Source organism: Ovis canadensis, chromosome 11, assembly GCF_042477335.2.
Source record: "Ovis canadensis isolate MfBH-ARS-UI-01 breed Bighorn chromosome 11, ARS-UI_OviCan_v2, whole genome shotgun sequence".
In the NCBI taxonomy this organism is placed as follows: Eukaryota; Metazoa; Chordata; class Mammalia; order Artiodactyla; family Bovidae; genus Ovis; species Ovis canadensis.
Genome location: NC_091255.1, coordinates 29,417,292 through 29,435,571, shown reverse-complemented (window position 1 = coordinate 29,435,571; position 18,280 = coordinate 29,417,292). Strand labels below are relative to the sequence as shown.

The 18,280-nt window shown below is 62.4% G+C and overlaps 1 protein-coding gene across 5 annotated transcripts; it reads left to right on the top strand.

Moving 5' to 3' along the window:
- The first annotated feature begins 2,790 nt into the window (after nucleotides 1-2,790).
- Nucleotides 2,791-18,122, top strand: GIT1 (GIT ArfGAP 1). Of its 5 annotated transcripts, none has more exons than XM_069542747.1 (20): nucleotides 2,791-3,080; nucleotides 8,909-9,042; nucleotides 9,456-9,568; nucleotides 9,690-9,795; nucleotides 10,292-10,509; nucleotides 10,595-10,689; nucleotides 11,025-11,067; nucleotides 13,125-13,173; nucleotides 13,547-13,619; nucleotides 14,174-14,271; nucleotides 14,621-14,732; nucleotides 14,834-14,967; nucleotides 15,060-15,212; nucleotides 15,311-15,541; nucleotides 15,632-15,685; nucleotides 15,873-15,959; nucleotides 16,077-16,150; nucleotides 16,251-16,433; nucleotides 16,551-16,614; nucleotides 16,753-18,122. In XM_069542747.1, the coding sequence occupies exons 1-20, from the start codon at nucleotides 3,029-3,031 to the stop codon at nucleotides 16,963-16,965; spliced, it is 2,286 nt and encodes a 761-aa protein (XP_069398848.1). In that variant the 5' UTR covers nucleotides 2,791-3,028; the 3' UTR covers nucleotides 16,966-18,122. The 5 variants fall into 5 exon arrangements, with proteins under 5 accessions (XP_069398848.1, XP_069398849.1, XP_069398847.1 ...); XM_069542748.1 differs by having other exon boundaries at nucleotides 2,825-3,080; nucleotides 15,942-15,959; XM_069542746.1 differs by having other exon boundaries at nucleotides 2,825-3,080; nucleotides 15,311-15,685; nucleotides 15,942-15,959.
- The last annotated feature ends 158 nt before the right edge of the window (nucleotides 18,123-18,280 follow it).

The following is an 18,280-nucleotide window of genomic DNA, read 5'->3' as shown; positions in this document are numbered from 1 at the left end:
AAGTGGAATTGCCCTCCAGGGCAGCCTACTGCAGGAGCTAGAAGGACCTGGGGCTTGGCCCAGCCCCTGGAGGCGGGGAGGGACTGGGGTGTCCGAGGGAACCTGAATTCCTATTCCTCCTTACTAACTGCCTGACCTTAGGCAAATTGCTTAAATTTTCTCAGACCACTCATCTCTAAAATGTGTCTCTAATACTACCTCTTGGGGTTAGCTAAGGATGGCTACTGACCCGGAAATGATGCATCCCTCCCCTCACCAAGCCCACTGGGCCAGGTGGCGGGACCAGGCACTGCGCCTTCTGGAGCCCACCTTAGAACAAGACAGGAATCAGGGATTCCATACCAGCCCCACTTAGAACAATCCAAGAAGCGTTTGTGTGGGAGGTGCTAGCGAAAGCTTGCAAACTCTCCGTGCCTCTCTCAGGTTTCTTTGTGTGGTCTTCTCTTGTTCCTCCTCCACACCCTGCGGTGCCAGGCCCCGGCGCGGAACGATGAAGGAGGAGTGGACTGCCTCGCCCCTTTCTCCAGGCTGGGAGGAGCCAGTTGGCATCTCCCGCCGCCGGGGACCGCTGCCCACCTCCACCACGAGGGGTCACCAGAGTGCCGTGGCTGCAGCCGGAGTTGGGGAGGGGGCTGGAGCGGGGAAGGGACGGCCAGGAGTGGCCAGGAGAATGCCTGTACATTTCCTCATTAAATTGTTTTTTACAATCTTGTTGTGATCCTCTTTAACTGTCTTGCTTCCTGAGATGGCGAAGTCTCCAAAGGGAAATTTGGAAACCCTTTTATCCCTAAGCCCCAGGCCCAGAGAAGCTCGTCTGTGGCGGGGCTGGGGGCTTCGGGAACAAAGTTTGGAGAGTGGATCCGTGCTTCGGCCACTCCCCGGTAGTCCCAGCGCCAACCAGGAGATGGGGCTAGCGGGGTCGGGGGAACCGAGTGACTCATCCTTCTTCTGAAAAGGCTTGGAGCTCAAGGAGGCGGGGAGCTCAGCCTGGATTGGGGGGCCGGGGGGGGGGGGGGCGCGGCATCCTCTGGGCAGCCGGAGTTTCTCTTTTCGCCAAGTGGCCCTGGACTCTAAACCCAGGTCGCTTTTCCCCAGCCTGCGCGCTCCAGCTGCCACGTGCTCGAGACGCGCCCACACAGCAGAGAAACAAAGACAGCCAAGCAATGGGGCTGCCAGCAGCCGCCTCGACATTTAATAAATGAAATTCCATAGCTGGGGGTCGATCAGGGGTGAACGGGCGGCCACAGCTCGTGGGCTGGGCGCCCAGTAAGAGCGGCCAGGCCACTCCTCCCATCACCAGGGATGGGGCCACCAACCCCACGGACTGACTCCTCGGTGAGGGTGCGGCACGGGGCGGCAGGTGGTGCTCCCCACAACCCCACCCCACCCCGCGAGGTATCTGTGCTCGCAGAAACCCTGCCAGATGAGCGGCTGGCTATGGGGGGAGGGGATGCCTGCAAGATTTTTTTTAAAGGTGCGATTATAAATACACCCTGTGGATCGCAATCTCAAACAAACTTGTCAATCTGGGCTGCAGGGAAAGGCGATGGAGGCAGCTTTGCATATATTTCGGGTGGTGTGACTCATGAGCATTACTCGTCTCCCCCAGGGAAGCAGCCTGCCACCCACAAGTCACTGCTGCTCTGGCACCGCCGGGATAAAATGAGCCAACTCCAACACCCCTGCCCAAGGACTCCCCTCCAGACCCCTTGCTTTTGAGCAGGACTCCCGGCCATGGGGAACCCTCCCCTAACCTGGGGAACCTGCCTTAATCGTGTCACCACTACCCTGGCCCTTGTGCCTGGACACCCTCGCCCTCTCCCAACAAACAGAGCGCTGGCCTTTTGCTGCTGCAGGGATGGGGGTTGGGTGCACGTGGGGCACACGTGTATGGGGGAGCATGCTCAGTGCAGGGGTGCACCCATGTGAGGCCTGCGCCTCCTCTCCCTGTCACCCCCACCCCTCCAATGAGTCTCTCCGTGAAGTCCAGGAAGAAAGACCACCACAGAAAGGATCCCTATATGTTATATGCCCACGCCCTAGACACACACTTCTGGTGGCTCAGAAATACCGTTGATGTACACAACACTGATACCAAGTGGATATTTCTGCACACAGGCACAGTGTTCACTCCTCAGGAGGTCTTCAAAAAAAAAAAAAACAAAAACCTGTCCATTCTTTTCTCTCTGGATGAAAGCATGGAGGACGGATAGATATCTTTTTAGCCCAGAGACTGGGGGATTCACTGCATGACCTCTGGCACCTGGCCGTCCATATTGTTGGCGGTGGGCTAGTCAGCAAGAGTGTGACCACACACACACACCTGGACACACAAATGTGGATACACGGGAGGACCGGAACGCACAATTCAACCCAAACAGACAAGCGGGTACCTCGAACCACAGCCCCTGGATAAGGGGGGCCCGGGGCCTCCAGCTCCTCACTCTTCTCAGATGCCCAAGGGTCACTGTCCCTGGGCCCGAGCTCCTCAGGCCACCCTCAGCCTCGAAAATGAAGGGGACGAGGCTGTGAGGCGAACTCGCAGCGTCTTGGCGGCAGGGGCGCACCTAGGCCCGGGCCGCAGGCGGCGCTGCGCGCTCGGGCCTGGCGGCGGCGGCCCCTTTAAGGGCCCCCGCCCCCTTCCGCCCGCGCTCCCGGCTTCCTTTCTCCGGGAGGAGCGGCGGGCTGGGCCCGGCGGCGGGGCGGGTGTGCGGGCCGCCCCTCCCCCGGTGGGCCGGGCCTGTGCCGCTTCCTGCAGGAGCGGCCCGGAGCCGCGCAGGGGGCGGAGAGAGCGAGCGGCGGCGGGGCGGCGCGAGGCGGCGCGGGGCGGAGGGCGCCCGAGGGCGAGCGGGCGGGCGGGCACGGCGGGTTCCGGGCCAGCCCCGGGGGCGGACGGTTGGCTGGGCGCGCGGAGCCTAGCCGGGGCCTTGCCGGAGCCGGGCCGGGCAGCAGGGGCCGCCGCCGCCCGGGCCCGCCGCCCGCGCCCCCCACGCTGGCCCAGAGGGCTGCGGCCGCGTCGCCGCTGAGGATGTCCCGGAAGGGGCCGCGAGCGGAGGTGTGTGCGGACTGCAGCGCCCCGGGTAAGCGGGGCCGGGCCGGGGGCGGGACCGCGCACCGAGGCGCCGCCGGGCGGGCGCCGGGGCCTGGCGGGCGCGCCGTGCGGGGCCGGAGGGCGGGGCGGGGCTGGGGGCTGCGGCCTCCGGTCTCGGCCCCCGCCCGGGCCGCTGCGGAGCCGCGTCCTTGGAGGGAGGGCCGCTCAGGGGGCCGCGGTTTGCTCGCGTCCGTAGACCAGCGAGGAAGGACATTCCCGGCGCCGCCTCCCGCCCCTCAGCTGGCGCCCCCCCCCCCCCTCGCCTTCCATCTCTGGATCCAAACGGAAGCGCCAGCCTAGGGTGGCCAGGAGGACTGTGGCGGAGGCCGGCCGGGCTTCGGAGGTGGGGGCGAGTGTGGTTTTGTGTCATCGCAGGGCCACCCCCGCGTCTTGCACCTGCTGCTCTCCTGGTCTGCGCGCCCGCAGGGGTGGCGGAGGGCAAGGGGCAGAAAGCCGGGCAGATGGGCCGGCGTGGGGTGGGGGTTGTCTGGATTCTGTTTTCTCGGGAGCAGACGGCGGGGTGGCTGCTCCTAGGACTCCCTGCCCCTGGCTCCCAAGGCTCCTCGCAAGGCCTGGTGTTCAGAGCCACCACAAGCTTGGGCATCGTCCCCTGAGGCGTCCCCAGGCCTGGTAACGGGACAACGAGCCTCAGCTTTTCCTGTGCTCCAGTAAGGCCTGCTTGGAAGGTGGCTTGGCCATACCCCAGCCTGGGCACAGACCTCTCTCCCTGTCCCCTAGCCCAGCCTTACCAGAAATGGGTAGGGAGCATGTGGAGGGGTGCCTACATTCCCGGGACCCACCTGGCTTTGTGGCCTGCCTCCCGGCTGTATTTTCCGTGCTGTTTCCCTTCTTCCCACCAAGTCAGGTCCAGGCTGATGTGAAACCCCCCTGACCTGCCAAAGAGGTGAGGAGAAATGACCCGGAAAGGCTGCTCCCTTCTGATGTGGGGGGACACTACCAGTGATCGGACTCTGCAGCTGCCTTGGGGAAAGGGGAAGCCCTGGCCCTTGACCATCCTCTCTTTAGAAAAGGAGCTATCTCCCTGGGAGACCTCCGGGCAGGCTCAAGGGGGATCCATGAACTCCAGGAGGACTCTGGGCACAATTAAGTGGAGAGTGTGGGCTGCTGTTTTGTGGCCCATCACTTCCTGCTACCCTTTGGACAGGCCCAGGGCTTCCCTGGTGGCTCAGTGGTAAAGTATCCACCTGCCAACGCAAGAGACCTAGGTTCAATCCCAGGGTCGGAAAGATCGCCTGGAGAAGGAAACGGCAACCCCCTCCAGTATTCTTGTCTAGGAAGTCTCATGGAGAGAGGAGCCTGGCGGGCTACAGTCCATGGGGTTGCAGAAGAGTCGAACACAACTGAGAGAGGACCCCAATAGGTTGAGACCCACAGATGCGCTGGTGGTTTCAGTGGCTCCAAGCTTGAGTGTTTGGGCACTGTGGGATCCCAGGAGGTGCATGGTGGTCTGGGTGGCTGTGACCCTGAGGCCTCCTCTCAGGGCATGTCATGGTCTAGAGGTCCCTGAGGAAGCTGTGTGTCCAGGGATGTGGGGTGTCCTTACCTCTGGTTAGTTAGAAACTACTATTTCCTTACCCCCAACTGCAGGCAGGTCTGGGGGATTAAGGGCTAAGAGGAGAGCTTGCCTTCTGTGTGTTGGTCCAAGGCTGTTCTGCCCCTCTGCCCCGCGGAAGGAGGGAAGGAGCATTGGTGGGTTGGGAAGGTGTGGCTGGGAGGGGGTTGCTTAACAGACACTTTATCATGGAAACCTGGATTTTTGTGTTGCCTTTGTTTCTAGCTTACTCTCTGACTCATGGCAAGACTTTTCTCATGCTGAGTCTCAGTTTCCTCAACTCTGAGGCCAAGAAGTTGGAGTAGGAATGGTTTTTGAGGACCATCCCATCTGCAGTCTGCGGTCCTGATTCTGGGCAGGGGGACGCAGGGCAGCATTAACAAGGCAGTTGTCCTTTCTCCATTGCCTTTGACTACTTGATTGGAAGCCTCTGGATGCCCGGTGGGCATGGGCAGGAGTGGTGTGTCTCTCATGTGTTGGGGTGCCTGGCTCCTATCCCTGGTCCTCATCCCACAGAGTCCTGTGTGCTCCTGGGAACCTCCCCACCCCCACCCCACCCCCGGGCCCCGATCCAGAAAGCAGGTCAGGAGGAGGCAGGTGCTGAGGTGAGGATGTGAGGCGTGCAGGGTGCCGATAAAGTCTTGCTCACCCCAGCACCCAGCATGGTTTCTAGCACAGAGCAGGCATTCCCCCAAGGGATTGGAGGCTTCTCAAGACCCTGACTTCTCCTTGGGGCATTTTTCAGTCTGGGACCTGTAACAGCCCAGGTAAGAGGCTGGAGAGAAACTAGCAGTTTGGAGCCCAGGCCCAAAGCCCCCTCATTGGTGTGTGGTTCCTACCTGAAGTCGTAGGCCTCTCACTGTATTCGGAGCCCTGCAGACCCAGCCCTGGGAGCAAGGTTGTTGTCTCTTTGTGAGTGGTGAATTTGCGGGGTCTTGAGGTAAAAGGTGAGATGAGCCTGACGCCAAAGAGCCCCATCCTCCTCCCAGGCCTGGGTGCATGAGACAAGTCTTGAGTGTGTTGTGAGCGTGGCACGGCTGCCAGCCCTGGCGGCTGGTGCTGTCTCGCCAGGCACCGTCTGTGACCCTGCCTGCCTTGGGAACCATGGAGGATGTGTGTCTCCCCTGTCCCGCCCGTCCACTCCACCTGCCGCACAGCCGGCTCATCTCTAAGGGCGTGCGTGTTGCACCCTGGGCCCCCGGGCAGCCCGCGGGCTCGGGCAGCCCCTGGCACAGACGTGAAGCCCTCACAATGCCCGTCTTAACAGGCATCTTGAGTGAGCAAGGCTGGCCACCAGCTAAAGGCGTCTGGGAACCTGCAATTTCATTTGTCTCTTCATGATGTAAATTGTGGGCCGGGGTGAATGCTGAGCTTTTTGCTTTCACTGAGGTGTAGCTTATGTACCCCTGGAAAAGGAAGTGGCAACCCACTCCAGTATTCTTGCCTGGAACATCCCATGGACGGAGGAGCTGGTGGGGGGGGGATGCAGGGGGGACCTATAGTCCATGAGATCGCAGAGAGTCAGACACGAGTTAGCACACACTCACAACTTCTGTACAACAAAGTGCCTGTACCCTACTCTGTAGCCTGATGAGTCTTTACCTGTATACATACATAACTCTGTAGCCACAACTTGAATCCAGAAGTAGAGCGATCCAGAAGTAGAGCCCGTGCAACACTCTAAAGGGCTTTCTGTGTCAATGCCCGCACTGCCCCCCCCCCCCCGCCCTGGCCCCCACAGGGAACCGCCACTGTGACCTCTGTCCCCATGGAGTAGATTACTCTTGCCTGCTTTCAAGATGATGGGCTTGTCCATCTTGCCCAGGTGCCGAGATAGGAAAGGCTGGCCACTGGCTCCAGAGACCACTGGTGGCTTTGGGTGGTGGTATGAATTCCCCTCAGTAGAGGCGACCATGGGCTTGGTGCTGCTTCGCATTATTCCAGGACTCCTGCCACCTGGCACACACACGGGACCCCTGCACCCCAGCCCCACTGGGAAACTTGGCAGATGTTGAGGAGGTGGCCGCACCCCCTAACCCTCACGTTCCCTGTCCTTTCTGCCCCGAGTTTGGTCCTGGAAGCCTTTTAGCGGGCATGGGTCCCTTAATCTCAAATTGCAGTAGCCGTTTGACTTTCAGAACCCCTTCCTGGCCTTTCAGCTTCGGAACTGGTCTAGGTGGGGCATGGGGGCGCCAGCTGGGGGAGGCCCAGGCCTCTTGGGCAGAGGAAGTAGGGAGCAGAGTGACCCAATTATGTCACCCAGAACTGAGCTGGCACCGTTGTGCCCCAGACCAGGGCAGTGTTCCCCTGCCCACCTGGTTCAGGTCACTGTAGGAGAGGGGGGACCCCTCCACCAGGCTGGGAGAGTGGAGAGTTGGACCCCTTTGCCCAGATCCTGGTCCCTGCCGCCTTCAGGGGTTAGCGTGTCTGCTCTGGCGCCGGATGGCTGGCCAGCCCACCCAGGCCTGGCTCCTCCAGGAGGACCATGGGCTTGGGGTGGAGGCCTTAGAGCGGCCCATTTATGATCCTGGCCTGGGCGGCTCCCTGCTGACAGGAAACCCCACCATTTCAACAGGAGGAATTTGGGCTGCGTCATTTCCAGCTTCCTGCCTGGGCTGGCCGGAGGTGGCTGGCAGGCAGACCCCTGACCCAGTGGGGTTTGGAGCGGGGGAGGGAGCGTTTCTTGCCTGGGGCCAGACCGGTTGGGTCAAGCCAGCGCTCCTGTTTGCTCTAGGGCTCCCCCTCTTGGCAGAGATGGTGGCCCCCAGAGTCAGCCTCCGATGAAGCTGGGCGGGGGCACCTCCTGCACCCCTCTGTCCTATTTTGGGGGCAGGTCCCTAAAACCTAGACCCAGAGAGCGGGGCCACTCCTTCCTCTTCCTGTTTCTGTGCCGCGGAGGAGACTCCATCACCGCTCAGGCTGCGCTGACTCAGTTTCCTCACAGCCCTGGGGAGCTCTGATGGACGTCCTCGCGGGGAGGGGCCTGAGAACTGCCTTCTGCTGGGAGAGGCTCTCATCACCCCTAGCCTGTCCCCTCCCCCAGTGGGGACCACTGTGGACAATTTGAGTGCTATGGGCAAGGCAGAGAGCCAGCCCCCCACCCAACCCCCCAGGATGGGGCTTCCTGAGACAGGCGGGGGGCTGGGCAGAGCGCAGAGTCCTGGGAGAGCGTCTCCCTGCCCCCACTCTCCGGCCACACACAATGGCTGCTTTCTCCCCGTGACCTTTCTGCAGCCTGAGCTGTTTGCAGCTGTCTCCTCCCCCTCCCCGAAGGGGCCTGGGGTGGGAGGCATCTCTGCTGCCCTTGAGAAGGACCCCAGGAGCTCCCACCCTTCTCTGGTCCCTCTGCTTGCTTGCAAAGCTCACTTCTGGAAGAGTAGAGAGTGACTCCCAGGGCTCTGGCCCACTTGGGGTCACCCACTTTGGGGCTGCAAAAGCAGCTGGTGTGGACATCTAAATACCAGGGTTCACATCCCAGCAATCCCCCTCATGAGCTGGGTGGCCTTGACTAAGCACCCTAACATCTCTGAGACACGGGTTGCTTGACAGAGAAGCGGGGGGTAGTATTTCCCGCCTTGCCTGACAGTTGTTAGAGGCGCCATACTGATGGCACTCCCAGCTGGTCCCCAGTGGGTGCTCGGCAAGTGTTGGTTCCTTTGCCCCCTCCATCCCCCTTAAGCGGGGCTCCAGCTCACCCATCAGTGATGGTGGTGGGAGGCTGTCATGAAAAGGCTTCTTACCTGCCCAGGTGAGGGCAGAGGCGGGTGTCCCTGGAGGGTGTGATGGGTCAGACAGGTGGACCAGTGACTCCAAAAGAAGCCTGGGTGCGGAGAGTTGTGGCACCGGTCCGGCGCATGCAGTCCTTGGGGATTCTTGCCTCCTAGGGGCAGGGCTAGGGCAGCAGTCTTGTTCCCTGGAGAAGGACTGTGGTCCTGGCAGCAGTGGTTGCAGCACAGGAAGCTGTGCCCACTGAGGAGGCCCTGGGGACCACACCTCCCCAGGGCGCAGAGACGTGCAGGAAAGGGCTTGGCTCCATAAGTGGCCGCTGGAGCAAGCCTTCGGGGAGTCCCTCCCTCCCTCCTCCAGAGCTTAGCGCCCTCCTCAGTGGCCCAGCTCCCCAATCCTTAGGGGACTGAGTGTGCAAATTGTGCATGGAGAGCTAAGCACCGTGCAGGTCAAGGGCCGTGCTCAGAGGCTCAGCCGTGTCTGGCTGTGGCTGACCCTTGTCCCTGCCCGCCCCGCAGACCCTGGCTGGGCCTCCATCAGCAGGGGCGTGCTCGTGTGTGACGAGTGCTGCAGCGTGCACCGGAGTCTGGGACGCCACATCTCCATCGTCAAGCACCTCCGCCACAGCGCCTGGCCGCCCACCCTGCTGCAGGTACCCGAGGTGCTTCCTGTCTTTCCTCAGGGCGTGCTGAGCGCAGGCACACTTCCCCGTGCCCACACACACAGCTGCCTGGGGCCCCCCACCCGTGGCAGAGCCTAGTCCTGCCCCTTGCCGCCTGGGCACAGAGAGGCCACCAGGACTGGAGCCACACAGACCTGGGCGTTCACCCCAACTCTGCCGCTTCTGAGCGTGCAGTATGGAGCTTAACCACTGAGAGCCTTCACGTACCCAGCACGACCCCTGAAGTGCTCAACCGGACCCACATCCTTGGATGGCCAGACTGGGTTGGGGGTGTGACAGTGCCAGGCACACAGTAGGCCTGTTGGTGCCGCGTCCAGTCCGGGGCTCGGAGGTGTCTGCTGGTGCGCAGTGGGCATGCTCACTCTGGTGCCTCCTGCCCACAGATGGTGCACACGCTCGCCAGCAATGGGGCCAACTCCATCTGGGAGCACTCCCTGCTGGACCCCGCGCAGGTGCAGAGCGGCCGGCGTAAAGCCAACCCCCAAGACAAAGTCCAGTGAGTCAGGCGTGAGGGGTCGGGGGCTGCAGCCATGCGGTCAGGACACGAGCCTGGGAGGCAGCTGGGTGCCTGACCCCTCCCGCTTTGCTCCCCTTTTCCTCCTGCGTGGCCCGTGCAGCCCCATCAAGTCTGAGTTCATCAGGGCCAAGTACCAGATGCTGGCTTTTGTGCACAAGCTGCCCTGCCGGGATGATGACGGAGTCACCGCCAAAGACCTCAGCAAGGTTTGTGGGGCACCTCGGGAGGGGACCAGGCCCATCCTCACCCATGATGCCATCCTCACTGAGCCCTAGGTCCCCAAGGCAGCCAGGTCAGGCAAGAACGGTGGGCACAGTGGAAGGACAGGATTGCATGCTCAGGCCACGTGCGATCAAGGCCCCTCTGCTCCGAGTGCACATGCAAGGCTGAAATCACCCAGCCACCACCCAAGAGCCAGAAAACGTTGGGCAGAGCCTCCATTTTCTCATCTGTAAAATGGAAAAGAGAGTATCTACCTCGTGGACAGTGTCTGTTCTAAGCCAAGCGCACTGCATGCTCGCGGTCGGTCAGTGGTGACTGACTGCAGCTGTGATTCCTGGACGTGAACTGCAGCCCTCGGTCCGCCCTGACTGCAGCCGGGTCCCGGGAGCTGGCCAGAGTCCCGAGGGGCCTGGACTAGGTGCTGTGGCAGGGAGAGGGAGGACACACACACCCATTTATTGCACACTCTGCTCCTCGCAGCAACTGCACTCAAGCGTGCGAACGGGCAACCTGGAGACATGTCTGCGCCTGCTGTCCCTGGGCGCCCAGGCCAACTTCTTCCACCCCGAGAAGGGCACCACACCTCTGCATGTGGCTGCCAAGGCAGGTCAGACGCTGCAGGCCGAGCTGCTTGTGGTATATGGGGCTGACCCTGGCTCCCCAGATGTTAACGGCCGTACACCCATTGATTATGCCAGGTAAGGGCCAGCCAAAGGGTGAGGCTTGGCCGGGTGTGGGCAGTGGACTGTGGCTGAAGGGCTGAGCCGTGTGACCTCCCCACAGGCAGGCGGGGCACCATGAGCTGGCGGAACGGCTAGTCGAGTGCCAGTACGAGCTCACTGACCGGTTGGCCTTCTATCTCTGTGGGCGCAAGCCGGGTGAGCAGAGTGTGGGGCGGTCCTGGCGAGGCCAGGCAGGTGGGACCCAGACACACCCCAGCAGCAGGTGCCATGGTGACAGAGCCCGCTGGGGAACAGTGTTGCTAGGCAACTGGCTCCTGTGAAATCGCTGCAGGCTCTGGCTGCAGCACGTTGGGGTAGGGAGTGGGGGTGGGCATAACTTGCAGCCAGTTCCCAGGGCCCTTAGGGGTGGCCTGCCCTCCTCCCTTCCCCTGTCCCTTCCGGTTGCCGAGTCCTGTTCATGGCAATGGGGTGGGCTTCTGGCTGATGAGGCCACCCAGCACCAGTGACTTGGCATTTTTATTTTTATTCAGATCACAAGAATGGGCATTACATCATCCCACAGATGGCAGACAGGTGAGTGCCCACCTGATGCCCCTTCCCAGAGGCTGCTGGGTGCCATGAGGATGCCCAACCCCCAGAACCCCCACCCCCAACTCTTCAGGCTTTAGGGACCTGGGACCCCTGCCCCCACCCCACCTTCAGGAGTTGGAAGCACAAGCCTATCCCAGTCTGGTCTTCACTCCCTAATGCTGGGCAAGGCAGGTAGGAAATGTCCACTCAGCCTGTGGCCAGCACAGCCTGACCCCCATGGCTGTCAAGCACATAGGGCTTGAGTGCAAGAAACAGCCCCCCAATCCCCAGACCAGGAACTCTGGGTTCTGTTAGGGGCACTGACCCCAACTGTAAAATCTTTAGACAGATTTTTGCCCTTCAGTGAAAATGTGGTGGACCCTGGGAATCTGACTAACTTTGGGCTTCTGCCAGGCTTCTGTGGTGTGTTCAGAAATTGGGCATGGGCTGGGGGCACAAGGCCAGGAGAGGTGTTTTCCACCCCTTGTGTGAGAGGCCCCAGGAGCCCAGACTGTGGGGGATGCACACAGGATGGGCGCTGGCGCCACCTGGTGGCTGCCCTTGGTGGCCGAGCTGTGCCTGTTGGCCTGGGTCTGGAGAGGCTCCCTCCCGCTCCGAAGCCCACGTGGGCAGATGGCCGTGATTAGGCCTGGACCCCTCAGGTCTCTCAAGCCCCAGATCTCCTCTGTTCTGAGACCCCCGAAGACTCTGCCCGTTTCTCTGGTCTGATTCTGCCTGGTGTGTTTGCCTGCTTGTGTGTGTTCGTGTGTTGTAAACACACATAGGCGGGTTCTCAATGAGATGCACCTTTGTGGCGCCAGCTGTTGTTGGCCATGTAACACAGAGGTACCTCAGGCGTGATCCCGGCCCTTAAGGGTATCACCATCCCGACAGGGTGGCCAGGGCCCTAGTCAACAGCAGTCCTGTGTGGGGAGTGTGGCCAGAGAGGCAGAGGCACAGGCGTGAGAATGCTGGGCGAGGAGCTGCAGGCAGACCCGCGGCTGGAGCATGGGAGAGGCAGGGGATCCCTGGGGCGGAACTGGACAAGAGATGGCGGGGGGAGTGGCTGGTGCTGAGCCCCAACGTGAGTTGGGACTGTCGTGGGAGCAGTGAGGCTCTAACATGGATGTGTGGAGTCTGCTCGGCCACTGGCTGGCTGTGTAAGTGCAGACAGGCTCCTTAACCTCTCTGAGCCTTAGTTATCTTTCTGGGCTGTTAAGATTAAATAAGATAGTACACGCAAAGCATTAAGGTTTTTTGGTTTCGGGTTCTTTTTTTGCCACGCCACTTGGCTTATAGGATTTTGATTCCCCAGCCAGGGACTGAGCCTAGGGCCTAGCAGTGAAAGTGCTAAATGCTAACCACTAGATCACCAGGGAATTCCTTAGCATGTTTTTAAAGTGAGCTTTTTGTTGAAGTGTGCCATACATACCGTTATTGAAAAAGCTTCTAAGGCCAGAATGGCGCAGCCGGATGTGTCCAAAATGCCCTGGCTTGCGGCTGAATAGAGGATTGCAGGGGCAGGACTGGACGCAGGAAGATGGGTGAAAAATGCTGCCAAAGACCAGGCAGGAGGATGAAGTGGCAGCACCTGGGAAGGCTTGGCCGGGGCCTGAGAATGCAGGAGGCTGCAGGGCACTCCTAGGAGCTGACATTGGTGCAGGGCGACTGGGTCACGCCAGCCGCTGAGGAGTGGGCTGGGGGAAGACAAGCTGGGTTTGGTACCCTCAGGTCTGGCGTGCACAGAGTTGGGTCTGAGTGTGGCACGGGAGGTGTGTGTGCCTTGCTCCTGGGTAATTGCCACCTTGTCCTGTTCTTTCCTCTGCTGCCTTCTCTGGACTTAGATCTCGGCAAAAGTGCATGTCTCAGAGGTATACGTGCCTGCTCGGGGGCAGGCCCTGGAGGAGGGGCGGGGCAGAGAGGCACTCGATGTGCAGCACCTGGGGTGTCATCTCCCTGGGGTCCCTGCATGTTCGGGAGGTCACTGGCAGGGGCCTGGCTGCCTCTCACATCTGGCCTCTCCCCTCCTCCCTGTGCCCATCTCCCTCCTTCGTCCACAGCCTGGACCTGTCCGAGTTGGCCAAAGCTGCCAAGAAGAAGCTGCAGGCGGTGAGTCTGCTCAGACAGGGTCCCCCATCCCTGACCCTCTGTTCCTGCTACTGCCCGCCCTCTAGTCTCCTGCCTCCCACCTCCTACTGTTAGTCTGTGACTCTGACTCTGCCCTCCGACGGCTCCCAGGGGACGGCTCCCAGGGGACTTCCTGCATCTCTACCCTTAGGGGCACTGACTGTCTGCCCTGGTCTCCCTTTCTCCTACCTCAGAGCTGGTCAGACAGACCCCTGCCTACCCCGGTTTCCAGTTGAGACGGGCGCGGGGGAGAGCTGGGCAACACAAGGGACACATCGTACAAGGCCCTGGGGCACTGGCTTGGTGGGCACTGGGGCTGAACTGACAGGGCCCGGGTCCCCTTCTCTGCCTCCAGCTTAGCAACCGGCTTTTTGAAGAACTAGCCATGGATGTGTATGACGAGGTGGATCGAAGGGAAAATGATGCTGGTGAGCCAGGAGGGCATGGAAGTCTTGGGCAGAGGGGACAGAGGCCCTGCCAGCTGGAGAGGGCTGGGACCTGGGTGGCTCTTTCGCCAGGACTAGGAAGAGGTGCCTGGCTTGGTCTGCTTGGCAGGCCTGCCCGTGAGCCCCGCCAGCTGGGAGCCCAGTGGCCCCAGCGGGTGGGCAGAGCTGCCGAGCTGGAGGCAGCCAGCCTGCTCCTCTCCCCAGCCCCCTGAACCGGGGCTCTTCTCCACCCAGCGGCCGCCCTCTTTGGCTCTCTCCCCAGCCCTGCTCCGCCCCTCCATCCCTCCTTCCTGGCTATAGCAGATTCCAGCCCAGAGGCGGGAGGGAGTCTCCTCGTTCTGTTGTCCGTCCCCAGCTGGCCTCGCCTCCCTGGCTCAGCCCTGCCTCCGTGTCCAGAGACCACTTGTGTTCCGAATACCAGTGTTGGGGGCCCCGCGGGCCTGGGAAGGAGCTTGGAAGGCGGTGCTCCGGCCCTCCCCGGCCTGTCCCGCGGGCCCAGCCCCCGTGGACAGTCCACCCCTGCCCCTCCCCCACAGTGTGGCTGGCGACCCAGAACCACAGCACCCTGGTGACGGAGCGCAGTGCCGTGCCCTTCCTGCCCGTGAACCCTGAGTACTCAGCCACACGGAATCAGGTGAGCCGCTGGACAGGGCCTGGGGCCATCTCTTCCGTTGCTGGGTCACCACTGCGGGCCCTGCCCTTCCCTTCTCAGCAGGCCATTGTTTGCTGCTCTTCCCCACTCCTGGCCGAGGCCTCGCCCTGGCTTCTGGCTCCAGGATGTGGGAATGGGGAGGAGGCTGTTCTTTTGAGCCCTCGGTGAGCAGCCCCTGGGTGCTGTCCCAGCCTCTGAGAGCTCCCCCAGGCCCTCCACGTCTGTATCACCCTGTGCTGGGCTCCTTGGATGGCCTGGCTGCTTTGTCCCTAACGCCTCTCGTCAGCCACATGGGCCTCCTCACACCAGCCCGGCCCTGCCTCCCTCCCAGGGGCGACAGAAGCTGGCCCGCTTTAACGCCCGGGAGTTTGCCACCTTGATCATCGACATCCTCAGCGAGGCCAAGAGGAGACAGCAGGGCAAGAGCCTGGGCAGCCCCACAGGTGGGAAGGGCGTGGGCGCTGCTCCAGGGTGCGCTCCCTCCCGGGTGGCGTGGTGCACAGGCTGCGGGCCTGGGACCTGAGTGACAAGCCTGTGCCCTCAGACAACCTCGAGCTGTCCGCACGGGGCCAGAGCGACCTGGACGACCAGCACGACTACGACAGCGTGGCCTCGGACGAGGACACAGACCAGGAGCCCCTGCGCAGTGCCGGTGCCACGCGGAACAACCGAGCTCGGGTCCGAGAGCCACTCCGCCCCCCGCCCTGACTCCTCATATTCTGGGCCCCCAGCAGCGATGAGGGGGCTGACTGGCCCATCTCCCTCTGCAGAGCATGGACTCCTCAGACCTGTCGGATGGGGCTGTGACGCTGCAGGAGTACCTGGAGTTGAAGAAGGCCCTGGCCGCCTCCGAGGCCAAGGTGCAGCAGCTCATGAAGGTCAACAGCAGCCTGAGCGATGAGCTCCGGAGGCTGCAGAGGGAGGTGAGGACGGGGCTCCCAGGCCCTGCTGGGTGGCGAAGGGGCACGCTCCTGGAGGCGGCGGTGCTGCCCGGAGTTTCTGATGCCCTTCTCACTCTCAGATCCACAAGCTGCAGGCCGAGAACCTGCAGATCCGGCAGCCACCGGGGCCAGTGCCCACACCCCCTCTCCCCAGCGAGCGAGCCGAGCACGCACCCATGGGGCCTGGCGGGAGCACCCACCGCAGGGACCGCCAGGCCTTTTCTATGTATGAACCAGGCTCCGCCCTGAAGCCCTTTGGGGGCCCGCCCGGGGACGAGCTCACTACCCGGCTCCAGCCTTTCCACAGCACCGTGAGCCGCTTGCGGGCCCCAGGGGGTTGGGGTGGGGAAAGGGTTGGGACCAGCACAGGGCCCCCTGTGACCCCCCTGTGCCACCCCCAGGAGCTGGAGGACGACGCCATCTATTCAGTGCACGTCCCTGCCGGCCTTTACCGGGTAAGCAGGGCCTGGGAAGTGGGTCCATTCCCACAAATAGGTTCTGGGCCCCAGCGGATGCCAGGCTCTGTGCAGGACGCTGGGCACAGGGTGACTGGACACACACGGTCCTGGCCTCGCTGCAGGGAAGCCACAGGGCGGGGGGGTGGGGAGGAGGAGACTGACTCCAGCCCTGCCTGGGTTTCAGATCCGGAAGGGGGTGTCGGCCTCAGCTGTGCCCTTCACTCCCTCCTCCCCACTGCTGTCCTGCTCCCAGGAAGGAAGCCGCCACACGGTAACGAGCATCCCCAGGGCCCAAGGGAGGGACAGGCTGAGAGAGAGGTGTGCTGGTGAGGTGACGGGGGTCCATGAGCACACCCTTGACCTGCCGCCCCGGCCCTGTGCCCTCCAGAGCAAGCTCTCCCGCCACGGCAGCGGCGCAGACAGTGACTATGAGAACACGCAAAGTGGGGACCCGCTGCTGAGGTGAGGCTCCGTGGGGGAAGGGGATGGTGGCCCCTGAGCGTCCGGGAGGGTGTCTGCAAGGGGCCTCACGGCTGGAATCCTCCTCCCTCTCTAACCCCAGCCTGGAAGGGAAGAGGTTTCTGGAGCTGGGCAAGGAAGAGGACTTCCACCCGGAGTTGGAAAACCTGGATGGCGACCTCGACCCCGGGCTTCCCAGCACGGAGGATGTCATCCTGAAGACGGAGCAGGTCACCAAGAACATTCAGGAGCTACTGCGGGCAGCCCAGGAATTCAAGCACGACAGGTATGGAGGTGGGCGGAGGCTCACGCGGGCCTCGGGGGTGTTGCAGAGGACAGGGCAGGGACCAGTGCGCCGCTGTCCTGGGACCCTTCCCTCACTTGCCCTTCCCCCACCGCCCAGCTTCGTGCCCTGCTCAGAGAAGATCCATCTGGCTGTGACTGAGATGGCCTCTCTCTTCCCGAAGGTACAGGGGACAGAGAGGGGAGCTGGAGGGGGTGGGTGTGGGGAGTCTGACGGCGCCGGCCTGATTGGACCCCTGGACCCTCGGGGCCCCATCGTGGCTCGTGGTTGGTTTGGCGTCCAAGGCCCGACCCCTCCACAGAGGCCCGCCCTGGAGCCCGTTCGGAGCTCCCTGCGGCTGCTCAACGCCAGCGCCTACCGGCTGCAGAGCGAGTGCAGAAAGACGGCGCCCCCGGAGCCCGGCGCCCCCGTGGACTTCCAGCTGCTGACTCAGCAGGTGATCCAGTGCGCCTATGACATCGCCAAGGCCGCCAAGCAGCTGGTCACCATCACCACCCGCGAGAAGAAGCAGTGACCATTGTCCCCGAACCCTCACCCGCACCCTGGGACCTCACTGGCCGTGGGAGCTGGGCCACCCCAGATACTCATCCCCGCCCCCACCGAGCCGCTGGCCCAAGTGCCCTTAGCGCTGCCACTGCTCCCGGCAGCCAGGTGCCCTGGTGCCCATCCCCCTCGAGCCCCCAAGGATGGGGAGGTGAGGTGGCAGGAGCTTCTGCCCCCACATTCCATGCACCCCTCCCTGTACATAGCCCCCTACCCCTCTAGCGTGCAGGGGCCTGCAAGGCGGCACTCCCAACCCCATGCCCTTGGGGGCACCCTCAGCCAAGGGTCGGGTGGGGACACTCCAAGTGGGGCAGCTCCCCTGATGCACCCCACCCCCATGAGCCAGTCCAGCCCTCCTGGGGGCTGAGCCGGGGGGGGCATCCCCCCTTGTACATATAATACCTGTGGATGTCCCCACCCTGTAGCCACCAGCCCCCTGCTGCTCTCCCCTTCAATGCCAAACGGCCCCACCTAGGGCACAGGCCCCAACCTGTGTCCCCGGGGTCCCCAGCAGCAAACACTGGAAAAGTCTAATCTTTTTTTTTTTTCCTCTTTTCCACCCCTTAATTTTAACGTTGTGGTAACTGAGTGTGCCTGTGTGTGAGTGTGCGGGGCGGCAGTGCCGTTCCAGAGGCCTGGCCCATCTGGGGTTTCGTGAGGGGTGAGGGGACCAGGGTTTGGCTTTGACCCCCCCCATCCTGGGGCCAGGGGCTGGGGGAGGGAACCAGCTGGGTCCTGCCCTCTGCCTCCCCTCATTGCTCCCCCGACTCATACCCTCTATGAACTTAAAGGAAAACCACTTCGCTCCATCTCTCTTCCCCTCCCTTATGGAGGGGGAAAGTGCCAGCTGGGGCAGAGAACTGAGCACCCGAGCCTGGGGCTGGCTCCCCGGGGTCCCCGACGAACCTGAGAGCCCCTCCCTGTAACCTCTGAGAGGCCAGCGCCTGCGGTGTCTGGGTCCCTGCAGCCTGGGCTGCAGCCTGGGGAGGCAGATGGCAGCACCTACCAGCTCCTCTCCCTGCCCCACCTCTGTCCCAGGGGCCAGGCTCTACCTGTGTGGTGGTGGGTGGGCTGACTGTCAAGACGTGTGTCATGTACATTTGTATCAAAAATAAATAAGTGACCATGTGCTCTTTTCTGATGCTTTGGGAACTGTGGGAGGAGGGATCAGGGAGGTGCAGACCTGAAACGGACCAACCTGGCAAAAGTATGAAGCTAGTGAAAACGGTGACTGCTGCAGCCCCCATACTGAAGGGGAGGGAAGCCCCTTGTCTTCTGTTAGTGGG